This window comes from Talpa occidentalis, unplaced genomic scaffold (genome assembly GCF_014898055.3).
Source record: "Talpa occidentalis isolate TD23 unplaced genomic scaffold, MPIMG_talOcc4v2.1 talOcc4.12, whole genome shotgun sequence".
In the NCBI taxonomy this organism is placed as follows: domain Eukaryota; kingdom Metazoa; phylum Chordata; class Mammalia; order Eulipotyphla; family Talpidae; genus Talpa; species Talpa occidentalis.
In genome coordinates this window covers 40,483,820-40,506,402 of record NW_023601212.1, presented here as the reverse complement: position 1 = coordinate 40,506,402, position 22,583 = coordinate 40,483,820, and the positions used below count along the sequence as shown (strand labels likewise).

General features: G+C 51.2%; 2 protein-coding genes and 1 long non-coding RNA gene across 3 annotated transcripts in view; 2 read left to right on the top strand and 1 right to left on the bottom strand.

Annotated features, from left to right (window-relative positions):
- The window catches only part of MAST1 (microtubule associated serine/threonine kinase 1), a 29,064-nt gene extending 25,655 nt beyond the window's left edge, over positions 1-3,409 (bottom strand). The window contains exons 1-3 of the mRNA XM_054693298.1: positions 3,306-3,409; positions 1,576-1,667; positions 1,025-1,100 (exon numbers count right to left, since the gene is read on the bottom strand). Of these exons, the coding sequence (XP_054549273.1) occupies positions 1,025-1,100; positions 1,576-1,667; positions 3,306-3,388 (251 nt within the window). The 5' untranslated portion in view covers positions 3,389-3,409. The remainder of the gene's footprint in view (positions 1-1,024; positions 1,101-1,575; positions 1,668-3,305) is intronic.
- LOC129145484 (uncharacterized) lies at positions 761-5,790 on the top strand. The gene is made up of 3 exons (XR_008551107.1): positions 761-1,216; positions 1,580-1,711; positions 5,545-5,790. It is a non-coding gene; the product is annotated as an uncharacterized LOC129145484 (long non-coding RNA).
- A 6,079-nt stretch (positions 5,791-11,869) lies between these two features.
- RTBDN (retbindin) lies at positions 11,870-16,120 on the top strand. Its single transcript, XM_037507926.1, is given in 5 exon segments — positions 11,870-11,926; positions 12,168-12,301; positions 15,134-15,229; positions 15,444-15,495; positions 15,893-16,120. Coding segments are annotated over 5 exon segments (567 nt in total).
- Positions 16,121-22,583: the final 6,463 nt, after the last annotated feature.

Sequence of the window (22,583 nt, the reverse complement as noted above, 5' to 3'; positions counted from 1 at the left end):
ACTCCAATGGACACATGTAGGTACAGGTTGTTGCACAAACTCACACATGCGCATCCACATCAGCACAAAGACTGCAAAGTCATATAGACATACAATTCCACACACTGGATTCTTCCCTCCAGGCAATGCCCACCTTCACCCAGTCCAGCCTCCATGCAAGTTACCACATCAGGCCCAATCTGTGGTCTGGTTTCCTCTTGCTCACAGTTGAATTCCAAATCTGAGGGGGCCTTCCCCCCCACCCACAGCCCCTACCACCCCAGCCCCTGCAATTCCCACACCACAACCTTCACCAGCCTTTGCAGTGATCTGGTTTCTCTGGCCTGCCTCTCCAGTTCAACTCCCAACATAGAAATAGTGTTATTCACCCAGTATGTCCAGCTCCCAGACAGAGCAGATATTCAGACGTGGTTTAGAATGAATATAGGTCAAAGAAAATGAGACCCACCCAAACACCCAGACATGACAACTCCCAGAAATTTCTCCAAAAAACATTCGCGGAATCTCTCTACCTTCCCCAATTTCACTAAAGGTCCCAGAAAATTCATTGTGGAACACTCCAGAAACCTGTAAAGACCCCTGGAGGAAAAGCTGAGATTTCTCCAATTGGGCCCTTTAGAAATAGCCCTAGCCGCCCTCCCCCACTTTGGGGACCAAGAGTCCCAGAATGGGCATCGCGCATCTGCGCGCTTGCGCAGCTCGTCTCCGCTCCCCTTCTGTTGCTATGGAAACGCCTGGCCTGGAGATTGAGGTTCTGGAAACTCAGACCCTGGACCCGCGGCGCAAGCGCTTTGGCTCCGCTGCAAAGAAAGCCCCGCCTTTTCCCCCATTCAAGCTTGGCGGTTGACCCCCTCTTCTCATAGGCCCCTCCCCTAAGGCTAGGAGCCTGTTCCCGGTGGGACCTTGGGACTCTCTGCGGGCTCCTCAGACCCTAGCTCAGGTGTAATTAGGAGGGGAACAGACGGCAGCCTAGAGACAAGGGAGGGTCCGGCCAGGGTTCTAGGGCCCTGGGAGAGGGACTCACCTTCGGGAGGAAGCAAATGAGAAGTGGGCGGGAGTGTTAGGGGAGAAGTTTCGGGGGCTGTCCAGGGGACTGCTACCTGTGGTGGAAAGAGGGGGATCTTCAGGCCTGGCATGGAAGACCATCCCATCAGGTCTCCTGATCCCAAACGGGTTGCAAACAGTTCTTTGTCCCCTCTAGTCGGCTCATACCCAGGTATGATTTGGCTACGCCCCTTCGCTGTGGCCCCTCCTCTCCTAAGAGGCTTTGGTAATCGAGTTCGCCTGGCCCTCTTTCAGGCCGATTACTCCTTTTTCTGAGGTGGCTCCGTCCCCAGGCATGGCTCCACCTATCCACCTCATCCCCTTTTCAATCTATTGATAGATCCGCCTGGCCCTCCGCCCCCCAATGCCCTGCCCTCTCTGACAGACCACGCCCACACAAAGATGGTCCAGCATCTTGTCCAGCCTGGTTCCACGTCTACCCAGATTCCGCCCGGCTCCTACAGCATGGTCCCGCCCCTCGCCTGTGGAACCGCCTTCCCCAGAATGGCCCACACCTACCACCTTTCTCACCCAGGTGTCCTGGCAGTGGAGAATGAGGTCGTGGCAACGTTGGTGAAGTGCTGCTTGTCAGGATGAGGCTTTTCCGGTTACTGGTGCGGCAACTGCGGGGAATACAAGGCAAGGGGACCTAGTCGGCCGCCACCTAGTGAGTTTATGAGCCCAACCAGCTGCCCTCCCATCTCAGATCACGACCTATCTCCCAAGCGTGTGCGTGAAGATGCCTTAGGAGGACTGTTCGGCAGGAGTCAATGATGGCTTCAGCAGGATTGTGGATGGGAGGGGATGCACATGTGACATGTGTGTGACACTGCTGGTGCAGATCATGTGTGACCATGTGGGACCAGTGTCAGTCATGGAGTGATAATCATGTTGTCTATGTGACACCACTGGAAATGGTGTCTGCGTGTCTTTGGATCTGTATGTGACATTCTGTGTGTATGTCCCCATGTGGCACCCAGTGTGGGAATTCTGCGCTGGGCACATCCTCATGGAGCATCATGAGTGACAAAACCTGTGCCTCTGTGTGTGTGTGACACTGTGTAACTCATGTGTCTGTGACAAGATGTGTCAGGGTGTGCTGTAACATGTGCATGATGAGTGGTCTCTGCTACATGTGCCTATGCCCCTGGCATTTTGAGCCAGTGTGCGATACTGTGGATGTGGATATATGACTCCCAACATGAATGTCCATGTGTGGTGTCTACTGTGTGAGTTTCACAGCCAGCAACACTGGGTATGTCTGAGCATGCCCCATGCATTGCAGTCCCTGCATGAATCTTGGCTTCTTAACATATGATAGTGTGTGTTTCTTCATCTCTGCAAGATTCCTTGTGTCTGTATATTCTAGCATCTGTGTGACACAGCATGTAACATACTTAGGTTATATCATGTACTGTGACATTATTGGTGTATGTATATTATTGCCACACATGTGTCTGTGTCTCTTAGAAGGCATAATTGTGTGTTGATTCCCATGCATGTGGTGTAACTAGGTGTACACATACTGGGTGTACATAATATAGTGCCTATGGGCTTACTTGTCTGTGTGTCACTTGGGGGGGATGCCCCTGTGTTTCTGTTAGCTCTGACCTATGGACACTGTACTAGTGGGTATGTGTGTGGCGCCTTGAGCGTGTATCTGAGCCACTAGGGCTGTTGTCTGTATGTGTGTGACATCATGTCCTGTTTGACTCTCTGTGTCACTATTTTCCATATGAGGCTATGTTCTTGGGGGAGGGAGTTTGTGCTATGATAAGCTCCCCCCCACCCCCTTTCTGTCTGTCCGTATGCCAGCTTGCTTGCAAGTCCCCAGCCTCACCATTCCCTTCACGCCCGGCCGCAGTGACTGAGCATATTAGAGCGGACAGAAACACGCGGCAAGGGGGAGGGGGGGCCAGTCTGTGGCTATTGTTCCGATGCCCCTCCACCTTCCCCTTCTTTCCCTACCCCCATTGGGTTACCAAAGCCCAAAGCGCGAGCAGACAAAGGCTCCGCAACCCCCCACCCAGCCAGACCACCTCCCCCCGCGGTGGTCCTTCCCGGCGTGCAGTCCCCCAAGTCTCGCCCCACACTGTCCCCATTCAGTCCCATCCCTGGCGGGAAGGCTCAGCGCAGGCACCTCTGGAGCAGCTGGACTGGGTGCAGCAACCCGGGCCCCGCCCTGCGGCAGCGGCCAGAGGGATGGCTTTGCGGGGAGGGCCTGGTCAAGGTCGAAGGGATGGGGAGGGGGGGTCGTCTACCTCTTGGTGCGGCGGAACATACTGCCGCCAGGGAAGAAGGGCATCGAGAAATTGGAAAGCGCGGTCCAGAGAGAGTCAGACATGACCCAGCGGCGGCGACATGGTGGCAGGTGCGGCAGCAGCGGCGGCGCGGGGAGCGAGCGCGCGGGGCGGAGGCTTGAGCCGCAGCGGGCAGGGGAGGGCGGGGGAGGGGAGGGCCCTTCGGTTGCCGCCCGCCGGGAGGGGGCGCTGCCGTACCCTCAGCGCACCAAGCCCTGCCTATGCTCGCCCCTGGCGCCCCCACCCGGGCCTGAGAAGGGGCGTTCAGCCCAGCTTCTCTCTCCCCAAGGCTCACCTGCTACTTTTCCGGGGCAGGGGCAAATCCTTCTGGAAGGCAAAGGGGCAAAAGGATAGAGGTCAGCGTGCACCAGCAGCCACTGCTCACAAGCCCTCTCAGGCCCTGGAGGAGCAGAAGTGGGGTGAGACAGCCCCTCATCAGCATCATTCCCTGCACCCTTGCGATGCATTAGGGGCAGGGTTCCTTGGGGAAGAGTAGCAGAGTCAGTCCCTCTTCCTACCCCCAGAGACTAGCACAGGGTCCTGAATTGTCATCTCAGTGTGTGCACCAATGAAACAGGAACCTGTTAGAAAAATACTTTGAGGGGCCTCTCTGTTTTGCTCCCCACTCTGTCTCTGATGAATCCTCTCACCCCCCACACTCTAGCCTACACCCCAAATCTTCTATACCAAAATAAATAAATAAATAAATCTTTTAAAAAAGAAAAGAGGAAGAAAAATACTTTGAGCACCTATTGTTTTCCAGGCCCTGAGTTAGGCACTGGAGACAAGCAGTGTTGAGACAAAAATTCCTGGGACTCTATAGAGGAGGGGAGCAAAACAAAAACAAAAACAAAAAAACCTAATATTCTAGAAGTGAACATAATAGTGTTCACTAAGGTGGGGGGGCTTCAGAAGTGAACATAATAATTTTAGATTATAATAAATTATGAATAAAATTAAGCAAGGTGATATAAAGTGGTGGGGGGAGATAGCTAAGACGGGAACAATGGTCAGAGAGGACTATTCTGAAGAAGTGACTTTTAAGATGATTGTTTAAAAGTAAGAACCAAAATTAAGAACCAGTCGTGGGAGGATCTCTGGAGAGAGCATTCCTGATAGAGAAAGAACTACACATATCTAGAGGCATGAATGAACTTGGCATGCTCAAGCATGAATGGTTGAATAAATGAATGAATGAATGAATGACTTCTCCATTAGTCCCAACCCCAGATGATTCACAGAGGCGAGGGTTACTTAAGGTGACTCAAAAGTGAATTTGAGGGGCCTCCTTGGTGGCACAAGGGGTTAAGATGCAACCTGTGAAGCTATCCGCAGCCACTGCAGCACGAGTTCAATCCCCCGCCAGGGAGCTACCCACATGGCGCATGAGACCTCTCCTGACTTGCCCACTGCTCCCCTCAGCAGTGTATTTCAGTCAGTCTCCTTGTTCTGTTCCCCACTCTGTCTCTGGTAAATCCTCTCACCGCCCCCACACCTCTGGCCTGTACCCCAGTTCTTGTCTGAATAAATAAATAAATCTTTTTTTAAAAGTGAATTTGAAATAAGAATCAGGTGGTAACTAGTGGTCTTTTTCAATAATGGCAATAATAATTATAATTGGTAGCTGTTAAATGTATGTGTCCACATCAGAAGAAGGTTGTGTTCTGTTTATAAAGCAGTTGTGAAGTCACTACAGGGATCAGAAACTGTGGAGGGGAGTTCTGTGTCCATGTTCATAGAGAAATATTTGAAGCTAGACTGAAGTTAATGACGGGATTGGGTAGGGCTGCAAACAGAAAGATTCTGGCAAGAGTTTCTAAATCCCTGGGGACTGCAACCAGGGGGATGTTCTAGATTCTTTTCAGGACCTCTGGGTTCAAATCCTTTACCTGTCATGACCTTGGTAAATGACCTTTCAAGTCCATTCCTCTTAGAGAATTCAATGAATTGATACAGGTGTCTACCACCTTAGCATGGTGTCTATCACATAGTAAGCACTCATAAATACTGGGTCATAGAAACAGAAGTTACTATGAATGGACCTGCCGCATGACAGAGGATGGACCAGAGGCACTTCCCATTCCCACATACAGAGGACAGATTGGGGGTCAAAGGACACACTGTCACAAATGGGCAGCTGTACCATACCAAGTCACTTGTGACTGGAAATTCACACAAGGTTCTCATACTGTCTTTGCAGGATCATCTTGAATGTGCCAAAACTTGGACCAGCAGACCAACCTGGGCTACTGCAATTGCCCAAGTGAAATCAAAACCTGGATTTCCCAGGCACGGATCCCAGTACTTCAGACCGACCAGTGTACAATGGGCCTTGGAGGGTGAACCCCTGGGAAACTTTTAAGCATCACTCAGAGAAATATTTGAACCTAGTCTCATCCGCTAGCGTCTCTTAACATACCAGAGTCGAATAAAGAGGCACACTAGAGCCAGAGAGGTTTTGGATTTGGCATCAGTGAGGGCAGACACCACTTCCACCTCCAGCTACAGAGCGGCTCAGCCCAGTGGATTCTGTTTCTCCCCGGAATTAAAGGATAGAGCTGCGAACAGGGCAATAGAACTTAGGAAACTGTACATATACATGATCCCAATTGTCCACGGGGGACTTCGGGTGCTCCGCGGTTGTGGGCCAATTCTTAAAGGATTGCCCAAGTGTGTGATGGTGTGTCCACGCAGCGAAGTGGTTAACACTTCCAGAAGGAAAGGGGAAGGGGCAGAAGTCGAGCAGGAGACCCGGAGGTCGCCTGGGGAAGAACGACGGGTGAGTAGGCGGATCCCAGGCTGCAGGTAGGGCTTGCGTGCCTGACTGAAGTCCCGCAGGTCTCTGAGCCAATGGGAGTCGGCGCCGGCCAGGAGGGCGGGGAAACACCCCAAGAAGGCCCCGCCTTTTCCTGGGGACCCGACGGCGCGAACAGGATTCTGGCTGCTTCAGCAATTCCTACCTTTGCAGAGCTCCCTCCCTTTTCTCAGAACTCTTTTCCTAACCCTACGCTAGAATGGGGAGCAAATCCAAAGAAGACCTAAAGAGGCCAAGTCTCTGAGATGTGGTCGTCTGGGCTCTGTTTGAAAGCAAATTAGTTTTCCAACCCATGTTTGGTTCCAGCATCATGCAGACGCCTGAAAAGTCCTTCCTGGCTTTGATTCTGATTTTTTTTTCCTGCTGCACTGACCTATCGGCTTATCTTGGTCTCCAATATCAGGGATGGTGGATTAGAGCAGTTCAGAAATGGAGGGGCCCAGGGTGAGGGCTTGAAGCCTCCTCTTCTTTTCCCTTGCTCCAGACTAGTGATGTAACCTGAGTCTCGGTCCACATTTGGCTTACTTCGAGCACCTCAGGGCTTCAAGGAGGCTCAGTAGGACCAGACCAATGACACACCTTGGTGTGAAACTTTGATCAGTTTTCCCTCTGGGGTCAGTATGGGGGCTGGCACTCAACCCCGGAATCCCCGTATTAACCCTCAGAAACCAGACAGGAGACGAGGTCCTTCTTGGCTTCAGAATCCCCCCCCCCCCGCTGACGCCTGCCTTTGTCCCACCTTCCCCACACACCACAACAGTCCTCAGCGTCCCACTCCGAGCAGTGGACCCGCGCCTTCGGCGCCTGCGCAGCCTGGAGACCAGTATCTTTTAAGGCTGCAAGGAACTAAAAATCGCTCCCGCCCACCCACAAGCTGGGCTGGACTTGAGGACGGCGCTGGGAGGGGAGGAACTGTAGTGGAAGTGGGGGGTGGGATGGAGAGGGAGGCGGTAGTCCAGGTGCCTGTCCAATTAGGACAGTAGGAAGAATCCTGATGGTCCGGCAGCTGCATGGAGGTCGCAGGGGTTCTGAGGCTTCAAATGGGGGCTAATGGGGTGGTGAGGGGCGATGCTGCCGCACAAACATGTTTACGGCTGCGGCGCCGATGGCCCCGAGGGGCAAGAGCCCTGGGGCAACAACTTTGCTCCGCGGCCCCTCACCCCTGAGCCTGGCCGGGCGCCCGAACGATGACTTCGCCCTCCAGCCGCCCCCCGCACCCCTCACTCTAGTGGGCCGGGCCCCCCTCAGGCTACCCGCGAGGGGTGGTGCTAGGCGGCACCCCTTCACCAGCAGCCTGGATCCCCGGCGCCGGAGGGGCGGGTCCCCAGCGCAGCCAGACGCGCGGCCGCCGCCTTCCCCGTGGGTAGCGCCGGGGCCAGGGGAGGGGGCGCCCGGGAGGACCCCGGCTCGAGTTCTCCCGCCCTGCCGGGCCCCGCCTCGGGGCGCCGACCCCTTCCCCTTCCCCCCGGGCAAGACCGCCACATACCTGCAGCCTCCGGCGGCGGATCAGGCCCGAATCGTCCATGGCGGCGGCGGAGGCTTCGGCCCCGGGGAGGGCGGAGGGAGGCGGCGGGAGGGCGGGCGGAGGGAGGCGGGAGAAGCCGCTGGGACCGCGGCGGCGGCGGCGACTTGGGGGCGGGGGGGGCGGGGCGGATCGAGGTGGGGCGAGCCCGGCGCCGTCACTGCGTCTGGGAGCCTCAGCCCGGATCCGCCTAGGCTGCCCGCTCCGGCGGAGCAGGGGGAAAGGGCAAGCGATGGCGGGGGGCGGGGGGCCGGAGGCCGGGGTGGGGGGAGGAGCCAGCCGCCGAGACCGCGGGGAGGAAGGGAGCCCCACGGGCACGGGCCCCCCAGCCCAGACACGCCAGGGAGACGCTCTCGTCGACACACGTTCCCTCTGAGGACAAACCTGGTCCCCCTCCAGGGAGACACCCCATGGGGAGAGAGTCCTCTCCAGTCGGGGACTCTCCCCTCACTCTGAAAGTCATTCCTAAGACAGACGGTTTCCGAGGTTAACACTTCCTCAGAAGTCCCCCCTCTCCCTTAGGGAGTGACATTTCTGCAGAGAAATAGCCCCACAGGTCACATTTTCCATGGGGTGCCTGGTGAGGATACCCCCAATGAAAGACCCCATAAAAGCCACATTCTCTGTGGGAAATCCTCCCCAAGACCCCCACACTCCAAGAAATACATTCCTATGGAGTGACGTTCTCAGTAAGGTGACCCAGTAAGTCAGTAAGGTCACAGGAGATGACCCCTTAAAGGAAAATTTACATGCAGACTGTCCCCCTTCCAAGGCAAAGTCTCCTCAGGGACTCCTGCAGCCCCTCCAGAGACCCTCTCTCTCACATTATCAGGATTAAGGGGCCAGTCAGGCTGGGATGTATTTTTAGGAGCGATGGTGGGGGTGAGGGGGGTTGGGGGGTGACTGAAACAATTTTCACCACCCTCTGCAGTGTTCCTACAATTGAGGCCAAACTGATGGATTGTGCTTTCCAGAGTGGGAATAGAAAACACTCCTAGGCATAGAGGGGCAGGGTGGGAAGGGGACTTCCCAAGTGTCCCTGCCCATAATTGGCCCAAAAACCTGGAGGGTGCGGTCATTGGGTTGGAGCGACCCCTGCCGGCCAACAGGGGCGACAGAGCGGTCTGGCGTCTAGTGTTCCCTGGGCGTTTGTCTTCTCTTCTCTGTGCTTTTGCCTGAGTTATCTCTGTTTGTTTCGCTCCGTCTGTGTTGGTTTGCAAGTTTGTATTGCTATCTCGCTGAGTCTGTTCCTCAAAGTTCTCTGTCCAAGGCACTAGTTCCCTCTTCTCAAGTCGGCAGCCTTGGGAACTCTCCTTGGTGCTGATCTTGTGCACTACTGTCCGCGGTACTGAAATCTGAAAGCCCGTGGGAGAGCTGAGGTCAGAGGAGAGAAGCCCAAGTTTTCCGGGAAACACAATGTATGCTGGACAGATCTGACTCACAAGTATCTTGGACTACCCCAAGATGGATCAGTCCACTAGGTTTTGGTTGCTGAAGCCTCCAGGATATTAGTGAGTGCCCATAGAGGGGCATTTATTCATTCATTTACTCAATATGTAAACGAACACCTGGTGTGTACAAAATATTATTTCAGTATCTTTTTTTTTTTTTGTGGGACCCTCGCCGGCAGCCGGGGAACGAACTGGCACTGCAGAGGCTGCGGGCAGCCTCGCAGCCCAGCGCTCAACCACTGCGCCGCCAGGGGAGACCCCCTTATTTCGGTATCTTCAAACTGGCAGCGAAAGAAACAGACAAAAGCTCTGCACTAGCCTGAGCTGGGAGGGAGAGAATTTGTGGTTGTGGTCATTACTCACAAAAACTCATTTGCACACTCCAGAAGCACAGGCACAGACACTGCAAACATGCTCACAAACATGAATATACCAACATAAACACACTTTCAATAAACACAGCCTCACACACATATTCATGAACACACACTCCACAAAAGCAAATATGCACATACATACTCAAAAAACTCACATATAAACACATCTACACTCTTGCAAATTTGTACTCAGCAAACAGACACACCTAAATATATACCTATAAACTCACGGCGAAAACATGTATATGTAGAAAACACAGATATGCACACACTCATCAAGTATAGATACCCAAAAATAACATATACAAACACTCGACAGTTACAACACATATATAGTCCCAGAACCAAGGGAAGCTCAGCTACACACAAACTCTTATCCAACAGACACATTATCCTCCCAACATAACATGGGGACACACACACACACAAACCTACTGCAGAGCTTTTAAAAATATATTTATATATATTATTTATTTATGCATACAAGAGCTGGGGTGTAGGCCAAAGGTGTGGGGGTAAGAGAATTCACTAGAGACAGAGTGGGGAACAGAATAGGCATATGTACTGAAATACACTGCTGAGGGAAGCAGTGGGCAAGACAGGAGAGGTCTGCTGCGCCCTGTTGTTTATCTCCTAGGCTGGGGATTGAATTCATGTTGCAGTGGTGGCTGGCGATAGCTTGATAGCACTGTGTCTTTAACCCCTGCACCACCAGGGAAGTCCCAAGGGCTGAGATTTCATGTTTTGTTCACTACTGCATCCCCAGAACCTGGCACAGAGTAGGTGCTCAATAAATGTTTGTGAATGAATGATGTGTGTCACAAGGGACACACATTCATGGAAACTGGGGAGGAACACATAAACACAGGTTTTTTTTTTTTCATCTTTTTTTTTTTTTTAGAGGCATGTTTTTTATTTATTTTAGAGGCATGTTATTTATTTGTTTGTTTGTTTTGTTTTGTTTATACATGCACTGGGTACAGTCAGAAGTGCGGGAGGGTGAGAGAATTCACCAGAGCCAGAGCGGGGAGCAGAGCAGGCAGAAGGACAGAAGTACACTGCTGAGGGGAGCAGCGGGCAGCAGGAGAGGTCTGCGCGCCATGCGGGACCCTCCTCCGGTGGCCGGGGAGCAGCTGGGGATCGAACCGGAGCCACAGTGGCCGCGGGCAGCTTCGCAACCCAGCGCTCAACCGCTGCGCCACCGGGGAGGCCTTAAACACAGGTTTTAGATGCAGACACACACATTACACTACCATCTTGTTGACTCCTGGTCAATATACATGGTTAACAACCATTGCCCACTTATTTATCCACAACATTTTTACAGGGCATCTATCCTACATTATCACACCTACATTTATGATCTGAGTCTTACTCACCTGGATACATTTGGCTTGAACACATACCAGCCTCCTTCCCCAGCTTCTGAACACGTACACAAAACCACCCAACTGAGAGACACATAAACATACCCTCACACAATGAACACACATATGTGCTCAACACACACACATCCTCATCTGATGCACACATGCCCTGCATATGTAGATACAGAGAGTAAGTCACAAGATGAACACACAAGCAAACACAAGGATATATACATACAAGCCCCAGGTCCACTAATCTTTGGTGAGCTGAAGGGGGAAGTGGGTGGGGGGTGGTGGAAAACTCTTCCCTTGCAACAAGCCACAGCCCTTTCAGGTGCCACTGTCTCCTGGACTTGATCCTGATATGTCAGCAGCACCCTAGACTCCAATCCAGCCAACAGGTGAGGGCAGCCAGGGGGGAAGAAGGGAATTACTTTATTTCCACAGACCCCTCAGCTTCCCCTGCCTTGGTTTTTGGAACCCAGCAGCAGAACCCAGGTCCTGCCACAGCAAAGTCTGACTCCAGAGGCCTAGCCCTGGGTGGCAGTCCCTAAGCCGATTGTGTGCCAAGAGAAGGTAACCATGAGCTGGGATCAAGAGGGAGGGAGAAGACTCGGCAGAAGTGAGGGAGGAATTATTGGATGGAAGAGGGAGACAGGAAGAACTAGGGAGGTTCCTTGGTTCTGAGAAAGTAGAACGTGGGCCTCCCTGGTGGTGCAAGGGGTTAAACATAGGAAGCTATCCATAGCCACTGTAGCAAAAGTTTGATCAACGGCCAGGGAGCTACCCACATAGCGCAGCAGACCTCTCCTGTCTTTCCCGCTGCTCCCCTCAGCAGTGTATTTCAGTCAGTCTGCCTGTTCTGCTCCCCACTCTCTCTGGTGAATCCTCTCATCCCCCACACCTCTGGCCTGTACCCCAGTTCTTGCATGAATAAATAAATAAAATCTTTTTTTAAAAAATGAAAGTAGAAGTTGCCTGAGGGCTGAAAGCATGGAAGATCCTGATGGTAAGAGAAGCACCATAGACAAACTGGGGGACGAGGGATTGGTACTTGGTCCTGAAGGGATGGAGGAGACATGAGTCTGATGGTAGGGAGGGGCTCATAGGTCAGAGGCAGACCTTGGTTACCTCCAGGGATTTGAAAATCTTTGGCCATTGCCTCCTCACCAGCTGCCCATTCTTTGTTCTGCCTGGCACTGGGTGTCTCCTTGGTGATAGGACGATACTTTACACTCCCAGAAAGGAACAGCTGAACTCTACCCCATACCCCAGCTGACTCTTATCTCAGGTGGACATAGCCTTTTGGGGCCACACTCGACCCGTGGGCCTGGTCTGAGCTCTGCATCTGACCCAGGCATAGATCCTCGTGGGGGCCTGTGGAGGGAGCCACCCACTAACAACTGAGTCCCAAGGACACCATAGGCTGGTGGCTGATAGGGCATAGACCAGCTGCACTGAGCAGGTGAGCAGACTAGACCCTGCCTGATCCCCAACAGCTAGGATCTCTCACTCCATAATAGCAATACAGGAATTTCCTTATAAGGGGGGCTTAGTGTAGCCATAGGTGAGGGGTGGCGGCCAGGGCTCATGCTGAAGAATAGTGGTTCAAGAGCAGACTCTGGAGTCAGACTGCCTGAGTTCAAATTCCAACTCTGCTACTTTGCAGCAGTGTAACCCTGAATGAATAACTTAACCTCTCTGGGCTTCATGTAGGTTATTAAAAGGGGGAAGGTGTCCTTGGTGGCACAATGGTTGAAGACAGCGCTATCAAGCTATTGACAGCCACTGCAGCGCGAGTTTGAGCCCTAGCCAGGGAGCAACCCACATGATGCAGCAGATCTCTCCTGTCTTACCCGCTAATCCCCTCGGCAGTGTATTTCAGTAGATCTGCCTGTTCTGCTCCCCAATCTGTCTCTGGTGAATCCTCTCACCTTCCCACACATACCTCTGGACTGTACCCCAGTTCTTGTATGCATAAATAAATCTTTAAAAAAAAAAAGTTAAAAAAAGGAAGGGGAGGAGGACCTCCCCTGGTGGCTCAAGCAGTTGAGCACTGTGAAGCTGTCCACAGTCTCTGCAGCGCTGGTTGATCCCGGCCGGCTGGCGAGGATCCCACATGGTGTGGCAGACCTCTCCTGTTGCGCCTGCTGCTCCCCTCAGCAGTATATTTCGTCAGTCTGCCTGTTCCGTTCCCCGCTCTGTCTCTGGTGAATCCTCTCACCCTCCCGCGCATCTGGCCTGTACCCCAGTTCTTGTATAAATAAATAAATCTTTTAAAAAAAAAGGGGGGGGAGGGGGAAATAATAGCCTACATCATAGGAGTGTTGTAAAGGAGTGTATGTAACATGACTGTGATAAATGATTATTATACAAAGCTACATTTGCTTCCCAAACAAAATGTCTTTAAGTTTTATATTAGGGAGATTTGATATAATTGAGGTCTCCCCTGTTCAGGAACAACCCCCCCACCCCCTCCAAGCCTTGGTTCCCCTACCCTACCTCAATTCACAGGCATCCCCTTTCACATATTGTTCTTCCGTGCCTCAGAGAAAGACATACCAGAAGAATCAAGCCCTGGGTTCCTCCCAAAGCACTGTCAGCCAGCAAACCCTGGGTGAGAGCTACGACCCCAGCATTTCCTTAGTTTTTATGTTCCAATTGCCAGGCCTGCAGCCAGATGCCCTGTGCATCCTGACCCATCCATGCTTATCTCTCCCAATGTCCAGGTGTGACTCCTTCCTGGGCAGCCTCCAAGTTACCCTCCATACTCACTTCCTCCTGCTACTTTTGGGAATATGCCAGACTTAGCCATTGTGTGTGGAGCTCTGTGACACCTGGTAAGAGAAGAGAAGTGTGAGGGGTGTGGTCTATGGTTTGGTGGGGTCCAAGACTGAATCTGCTTCCTCTTCCTTGAGTTTGAGGGGGTGCGGCCTGCCTCCAATATGGCCAAAGTCTGAAGGATGAGGCCTAGTGTTTAGAGTTAGGCAGAAAGGGGTGAGGCTTTTAAGATTAGCTATACTGGGACATAGTCTTCCTTAGACCTGGATTTTTAAGGAGCTTTGAAAAGAGAAGCTGAAAGGGTGGGAAATATAAGGGGCTGGCTTGGAAAGAGATGGTCTGAGGTCAGCAGAGATGAAATCAGTTGTGACAGGGCCTGGGTTTTGGTGAAGAATATGTGATCTGCGGCCTCCATGGTGGTGCAAGGGTTAAAGACAGCGCTATCGGGCCTCCCCGGTGGCGCAGCGGTTGAGCTATCGGGCCTCCCCGGTGGCGCAGCGGTTGAGCGCTGGGTTGCGAAGCTGCCCGCGGCCTCTGCGGCGCCGGTTCGATCCCCGGCTGCTCCCCGGCCACCAGAGGAGGGTCCCACATGGCGCGCAGACCTCTCCTGCCGCCCGCTGCTCCCCTCAGCAGTGTACTTCCATCCTTCTGCCTGCTCTGCTCCCCGCTCTGGCTCTGGTGAATTCTCTCACCCTCCTGCGCTTCTGACTGTACCCAGTGCATGTATAAACAAAACAAACAAACAAACAAACAAAATAAATAAATAAAACATGCCTCTATAAAAAAAAAAAAATAAAAAGATTTAAAAAAAAAAAAGACAGCGCTATCAAGCTATCTCCAGCCACTGCAGCACCAGTTTGAACAATCCACATGGCGCAGCTCCCACTGCTCCCCTCAGCAGTGTATTTCAGTAGATCTGCCTGTTCTGTTCCCTACTCTCTCTGGTGAATCCTTTCACGCTCCCCTGCCCCCGTACTTCCAGTTCACACCTCAGTTATTGTATGCATAAATAAATCTTTCAAAAACACTAGAATATGGGCCTCCCTGGTGGCGCAAGGGGTTAAGACGAAACCTATGAAACTATCTGCAGCCACTGTCACACGAGTTTGATCCCCAGCCAGGGAGGTACCCACATGGCGCAGCAGACCTCTCCTGACTCGCCTGCTGCTCCCTTCAGCAGTGTATTTCAGTCAATCTCTTTGTTCTGTTCCCCACTCTGTCTCTGGTGAATCCTCTCACCCCCCCACACCTCTGGCCTGTACCCCAGTTCTTGTATACATAAATATTCTTTAAAACAAAAAACAATAGAATATGTGATCTACCAACAGCATGTGGGGTATGTGGCCTCAAGAGGCGAGGTCTTAAAGGGGTGGGTCATACAAGCGCCAGAGCTTCCAGAGTAGTAATCCCAGTAAAAAAAAAACCGCTCAAGTGGAGATCTTACCCCTGCTACTCCTCTCCAAGTATGATTCCCAGATTTGCTTCTTGCGAAACCGGTATCACCTGTAGTCCGACTTGGCTCCCAATCTTAGAAAAGAGTTCTGCAGCCCTGGCTGCACTATCTACAGGCAGGTGAGCATGGAACAGAGGATGTGGGAATGAGACTGAGACCTCACATTACTATGTCTCATTTTTACCAGCCTAGGGTCCAGAGTCCAGCCTAGCACTCCTAAGGTCCCGGTTCCCTTTCTTCCCCTTTCTGCAAAGGAATAAGCCTCTATAGAAGAACTCTATAGTGGAACAAGCCTCCCTAGGGCCCACTGAGTCCATATCTGCTCTCCTCAAGGGACCATCTCTACTCTAGGCCCATAGTTTCCCTGGAAAACCCAGAAGCCCAAGTCATTTTATCCCACACCTCAAGCCTTCTCCTGGGGTCCAGCTATCACTCAGTAACATATATGCGGAACGTTTTTGTACCCCCACCTCTTCTTTCTGGGGAAATACAATGAAAAAAAAAGACATTGGTACTGTAAAAAAAACAAAAGAACCCCTAGTCCTGCCCCAGGACCCTGCCTCCACTATGGTCCCGCCCCCGACTCCCAGGAGGATCTGCAGCAGGAATTGCCCACTCCAAAACCACTCTCCCCCTCCCCCCTGGCCCTACCGGCCAAGGAAATCTGGGATTTTCCCTCACCCAGGTCTGGCAGAGAAATGCCCTCTGTCAGCCCCCAGATAGCCACACCACCAGCATATGGGCTCTGCCCATTCGAATCCTAACTCTACACCTTCTCCCAGATTTTCGCTAATGGAATCGACCTTTGCCGCTCAGTACTAGGCTCTGTCCTGCCAATGGCACCTCCTGGCTCTCAGCACTGTCTCAATTTCTCCATCTCGATGATGCCATATCCCAGATTCGGACGGGGAACACAGGAAACCACTTCCCCCCCTTCCCAGGGTGTTGGGGCCTGGATCCTGGAAGCTCTGGGCAGCGGGAGTGGCAGAGGAAGCGGCAGCGGCCTCTAGAGGGCGCCTGGCCTTGGAAGGGAGACATAGCTCCGTGCACCCGACCTCTCAGACACCCAGATCTCCACCTCTTTCCTTCTCTAGTTTCCAAAATGCTGTCCCTGTTCCCTGGGATCCAGGCGACTCTCCTCTCCACAGGTTATCAGAGAAATAACCCAGATCTCATTCATTTTCTTCCTTCCTTCCTGAATAAAATTGTCATCTAGCACATGTGGCTGCTTCTTGGGGGAAAAGTGGAAAGAATAATTTCCAGGAATTATAGGTATCTTACTTCTAATCCTAGGGTCCTAGAATTAGCAACTGATTCACACTGGATTGTCTACATCCTGGAACATTTGTCATAACTTGGAATAAACAGGTGTCAGAAAAAGTAGGGGTACGGGCAGAAGAAGGACTACAAAGGCCAGAGCTATGCACTCCTACTGTGTGCTACCAGGCGTGCCAAGAAGCTCCATGATGTGTACAGACTTTAAGATACCCATTATGGGGCCTTCCTGGTGGCCTCGGGGTAAAGTCTCAGCGCTATCACCTGAATTAGATCCAGAGCCAGGGAGCTAACCCACATTTGGCACAGCAGACTTCTCCTGTCTTGCCTGCTGCTCCCCTCAGAAGTGGAATTCAGTAGATCCACCTGTTCTGCTCCCCACTCTGTCTCTGGTGAATCCTCTCCCCACTACCACCTCTTGGTCTACACCCCAGTTCATCTATGCAAAAATAATTTTTTTTAAAAAAGGGCCTCCCTGGTGGTGCAAGGTGTTAAGTCTCAGCACTATCAAGCTATCAGCAGCCACTGTACCATGAGTTCAATCTCCAGCCAGGGAACTGACCCACGTGGTGCAGCAGACCTCTCCTGTCTCGCCCACTGCTCTCCTCAGCAGTGTACTTTGGCCAACCTGCCTGTTCTGTTCCCCACTCTGTCTCTGGTGAATCCTCTTACCCCCCACATCTCTGGCCTATACCCCAGTTCTTATATGCATGCATAAATAAATAAATCTTTGAAAAAAAAGGCATCCATTATGGCTTTCCCCTCTAATTAAGCAGGCCCAATGGTGTCTGTGTTATTGACCCTTTTTTTTTAAAGATTTATTTATTTATGCATACAAGAACTGGGGTACAGGCCAGAGGTGTGGGGGGGTGAGAGGATTCACCAGAGACAGAATGGGGAACAGAACAGGCGGATAGACTGAAATACACTGCTGAGGGGAGCAGCGGGTGAGACAGGAGAGGTCTGCTGAGCCATGTGGGTCAGCCAGGGATTGAATTTGTGCTGCAGTGGCTGCTGATATCTTGATAGCACTGTATCTTTAACTCCTGAGCCACCAGGAAGGCCCAATGTCCCTTTCTTTCCTTCCTCCCCTTCTCCCAAATCCCTATCTAGATCTAAAACAAAGGATTGGACTCAGATTCAAGATTTGGGTTGTGACTGCTCCTAACCCTCATCTACAGGCTTTTAAAGGGCCTCCATTTCCTTACCCATGACATAGAATTCCCCTTAGTTCTGTTCAAAATAGAGCGAGATACAGGTCTCCCTGGCGGTGCAAGGGCTTAAGACATAGTAATATGAAGCCAATGTAGCCACTGCAGCACGAGTTTGATTCCTGGCCAGGGAAGTGACCCACATGGTGCAGTAGACCTCTTCTGTCTCGCCCGCTGCTCCTCTCAGCAGTGTATTTCAGTCAGTCTGCCTGTTCTGTTCCCCTCTCTATCTCTGGTGAATCCTCTCAGTCCCCACACCTCTGGCTTGTACCCCAGTTCTTGTATGCATAAATAAATCTTAAAAAAACAAAAAGCAAAAAACTATTTATTTTTTAAAGATTTACTAATTTATGCATATAAGAGCTGGGGTACAGGCCAGAGATGCACGGGTGAGAGGAGTCACCAGAGACAGAGTGGGGAACAGAACAGGAAGACTGACTGAAATACACTGCTGAGGGGAGCAGTGGGCAAGACCGGAGAGGTCTGAAGTACCATGTGGTTGCTCCTTAGCTGGCTAGGGTTCTTACTCATGCTGCAGATGCTGTGGACTGCTTCATAGTGTGGTGCTTAGCCCCTTGCACTACCAGGGAGGCCCAGAAAGAAAATATTTAAAAAAAATAGAGAGTAAGATTGAAGGATGCCTCCAAGATGTGCTGAGAGAGATTAGGCACATTTTCTGCCCATAGGGAAGATGGAACAGCAGAAGAGAAGTCGCAGACAGGGAGAGTAGCAAACAGGCCTCTTTCGGCTACAAGTGACAAACTCAGTTTAAAATTCCTTTAGGGGCCTGCCTGGTGGTGCAAGGGGTTAAGCCCAGCATTGTGAAGCTATTCATAACCTCTGTAACAGTAGTTCAGTTCGATCCCTGGCCAGCAGGGGAGCTACCCTCATGTCGCAGCAGACCACTCCTGTCTCACCCACTGCTCCCCTTAGCAGTGTATTTCAGTCAGTCTGCCTTTTCTGTTCCTCACTCTCTCTGGTGAATCCTCTCACCCACCCCCCTGCACCTCTGGCCTGTACCCCTGTTCTTATTTGCATAAATAAATAAGTCTTCAAAAAAAAAACTCCTTTAGTCAAGGTCTCCCTGGTGTTCCAGGGGTTAAGTCTTAGCGCTACACACTGCGATGGCCTGAGTTCAATCCCCAGCCAGGGAGCTAACCCACATGGCGCAGCAGACCTCTCCTGCCTCACCTGCTGCTCCCTCAACAGTGTATTTCAGTAAATCCACTTGCTCTGCTCTCCACTCTGTCTCTGGTGAATCCTCTCACCCACCCCCTCATCTCTGGCCTATACTCCAGTTCTTGTATGCTTAAATAAAAATAAATCTTGGGGAAAAAAAAATCATTATTTGCTATCATGGTCCTAGGATTTTCCTGGGCTCAGCTAGGCATTTTTTGCTTAAGAATTCATGCAACTTCAGATGGTGACTAGTGCTGGAGTCACTTTGAGGACTTCATTCACACATCTGGCGACTGGCAATGCTTCTTAGTTGGGGCTGTTAGCCAGAATAGCTACACAGCCTCTCCCTGTGCCCTGGGCCTCCTTATAGCATGACATCTGGGTTCCAATGGCAAGTGTCCCAAGAAAGAGAGCCAGGTGGAAATTATCTCACCTTAGGCCACCTAGTTCTGGAGGTCAATAGTGTCACCTCTGCTTTCTATTCACTGAGGTGAGTCACTAAAGCCTATTCAAGAGGAATTGTCATAGCCTCTACCTCCTAAGGGTAAGAATATCAAATAACAAATGCTGAGAAAGTGCCTAGTATATAATTAACGTTCAATGAATGTAGTTATCATCCATGATGATTGCTGGTGGTGCTGATGGTGTTATAGACAGTGTTATCAGATAAGGAAGAGAAACAGGAAGAAAATGAGTCAGCCTTGGAAGGATCTCGATAGATGAGATCAAGTCAGTCTCAGGGAAGGTATTTACACAGGCCTAGGGATTTGGTTCTGGGAACTTACAGCCATACAATAAGCCAGGAGCCCAGCATAGGAGAGGCAGTCAGATCATGGATGGCTTTGAACGGCAGGCAAAGGCACTTGGACCCGATGACAATGGGTATGAGAGTAGTAGCCGATTTATACAGGGAAGGAACATCAGATACTGGGACAAGAACCAAGAGGGGCGCCTCCCTGGTAGTGCAGGGATTAAAGTCTCAGCGCTATCAAGCTATTGACCCCCCGCCAGGGCCGGGGAGCTGCCCAGATGGCGCAGACCTCTCCCGTCTCACCCGATGCTCCCCTCAGCAGTGTATTTCAGTAGATCTGCCTTTTCTGCTCCCCACTCTGTCTCTGGTGAATCCTCACACCTACCAACCCTGCCCCACACCTCTGTCCCACACCCCAGTTCTTATATGCATAAATAAATAAATCTTTAAAAAAATAAAAATAAAACAGGAACCTTGGGCTCTTCAGTGGATCTAACTCACAGGTGAGCTCCTTAATGCTGATCTGGGGACACCACTTTGTAATATTTAGGGATCCAAAGGCTTTTGTTAGAAGTAATGTTGGCAAGTTACAGCTTAAGGATACCCATTAATTTCTGCATGCCACCTGCTGTAAAGAGAGGCAATCGATCTTTTTTTTTTTTTGCATTTAAGAACTAGGGTGTAGGCCAGAGGTTGGGGCAGGGGGATGAGAGGATTCACCAGAGAGAATGGGAAACAGAACAGGAGGATTTACTGAAATACACCACCACGGGGAGTAGCAGGTGAGACGAGAGGTCTGCCGTACCATATGTGGGTAGCTCCCTGGCCAGGGACAGGCCATAGTGGTGATAGTGCTGACACTTAACCCATAGGCCACCGGGGAGGCCTGCAACTTATCTTTTACTGACAACACAAATTCCATCAGTAGTCAGAGGGCCTATAATATCAAGATGAAGTGTAATTCTAATAATTCTGAAAGGAAAAAAGGCATGTCTGAGAAACTTCAAATTTACAGCATGGAAAAGGACAGAATTATAAATGGAATCAAGCTCTGTAATGTTTGTTGTTTTTTTTTTTTTTAAGAGGCATGTATTTTTATTTATTTATGATTTATTTATTTGTTTGTTTGTTTGTTTTGTTTATACATGCACTGGGTACAGTCAGAAGCGCGGGAGCGTGAGAGAATTCACCAGAGCCAGAGCGGGGAGCAGAGCAGGCAGAAGGACCGAAGTACACTGCTGAGGGGAGCAGCAGGCAGCAGGAGAGGTCTGCGCGCCATGTGGGACCCTCCTCTGGTGGCCGGGGAGCAGCCGGGGATCGAACAGGCGCCACAGTGGCCACGGGCAGCTTCGCAACCCAGCGCTCAACTGCTGCGCCACCGGGGAGGCCCAAGCTCTGTAATGTTTTACAATTACAACAACCATGTCTAAGATTTGAATAGAAGGTGCCGCAGGGAGTTTACAGCTTCTCCCCAAGGCTCACCCTTACTACCTCTGCGCTAGGGCCTTGAAACCAGGTCTTTTCATCTCACTGTGTCCACACTTGCTTTACTGCCAGACCCCCCTCTATCCTCCTGTAACTGTTCCACTCTCATCCTTTCAGATTTTGGCTAATCTGCTCATCAGACTCTGTGACCCCACATAGAAACAATCTCTCCGTCATGCATGTTATCCTTGTCCCCCTGCCCTGCTCATATATTTAGTCCTAACCCTCCACAACCTCATAATGTGACTGTTTGGAAATAGGGCCTTTAAAAACAAGGTCATTAGGGTGGGCCCTAATCCAATGTGACTGGTGTTCTCATAACAAGGGATTAGAGGACCTCCCCAGTGGCGCAGCGGTTGAGGACCACTCTGCGAAGTTGTCCACGGCCTTTGCAGTGCCAGTTTGATTCCCCACCATCCAGAGAGAAACCCACATGGTGGGACAGACCTCTCCTGCCTTGCTCACTGCTCCCATCAGCAGTGTCTTCGGTCTGTCTGCCTGTTCTGCTCCACACTCTGTCCCTGGTGAATTCTTTCACCCTCCTGTGCTTCTGACCTGTACCCCAGTTCTTGTATAAATGAATAAATCTTTTTTTTTTTTTTAAAAAAAAGGGGGATTAGAACCCTGATACCCAGGCCATGTGAGGACATAGGAATCCAGCTCTCTACATGCCAAGGTGAGAGATCTAAGAAAAAAAGCAACCCTGCTCTCACACTTGGTCTCAGACTTCTACACCCCAGAACTGGGAGAAAACTAATTTCTGTTGTTTAAGTCACCCAATCTATGGTACTTTATGGCACTGTCAACAGAACAGTACAAAGCCCTGGTTTCTGCCATCACAGCCTTTATGTAAAAGAATCATCTGCTTTCTTTCTTTCTATTATAATCCCACTGCTTAAGTCAATATGAGTTTAAGGGTAAAGGGGAGTGGAGATACTGAGTCTCTCTTCACAACATTAAAGATGAATTTTTTTTAGCTCATCTTCCATTTAGCCAACTTTAGTGCTTTTGCCTCTCATAGTCCCAAGATGACTGACATAGATCCAGACATCATATCTCAACCTCCATAATGCCCTCCGCACTCCCCGCCAGCAGCTTCAATGTTGAGCCACCTGACTTCCAAACTTCTCAAGGAGATATACCTGTCCTGAAGCTGGGTTAACAAGTTAAGGTTGTGGGCTCCCTGGTGGCACAAGGGGTTAAGACGCAGCCTATGACGCTATCTGCAGCCACTGCAGCACAAATTCAAACTCCAGCCAGGGAGCTACCCACATGATGCAGCAGACTGCTCCTGCCCTGCCCGCTGCTCCCCTCAGCAGTGTATTTCAGTTGATCTGCCTGTTCTGCTCCCCACTCTGTCTCTGGTGAATCCTCTTACACCCTGACACCTCTGGCCTGTACCCCAGTTTTTGTATGCATAAATAAATAAATATTTAAAAAAGCTAAGATTGGGCCTCCCCGGTGGCTCAGCAGTTGAGCGCTGGGTTGCGAAGCTGCCCGCGGCCACTGCGGCACCGGTTCGATCCCCGGCTGCTCCCCGGCCACCGGAGGAGGGTCCTACATGGCGCGCAG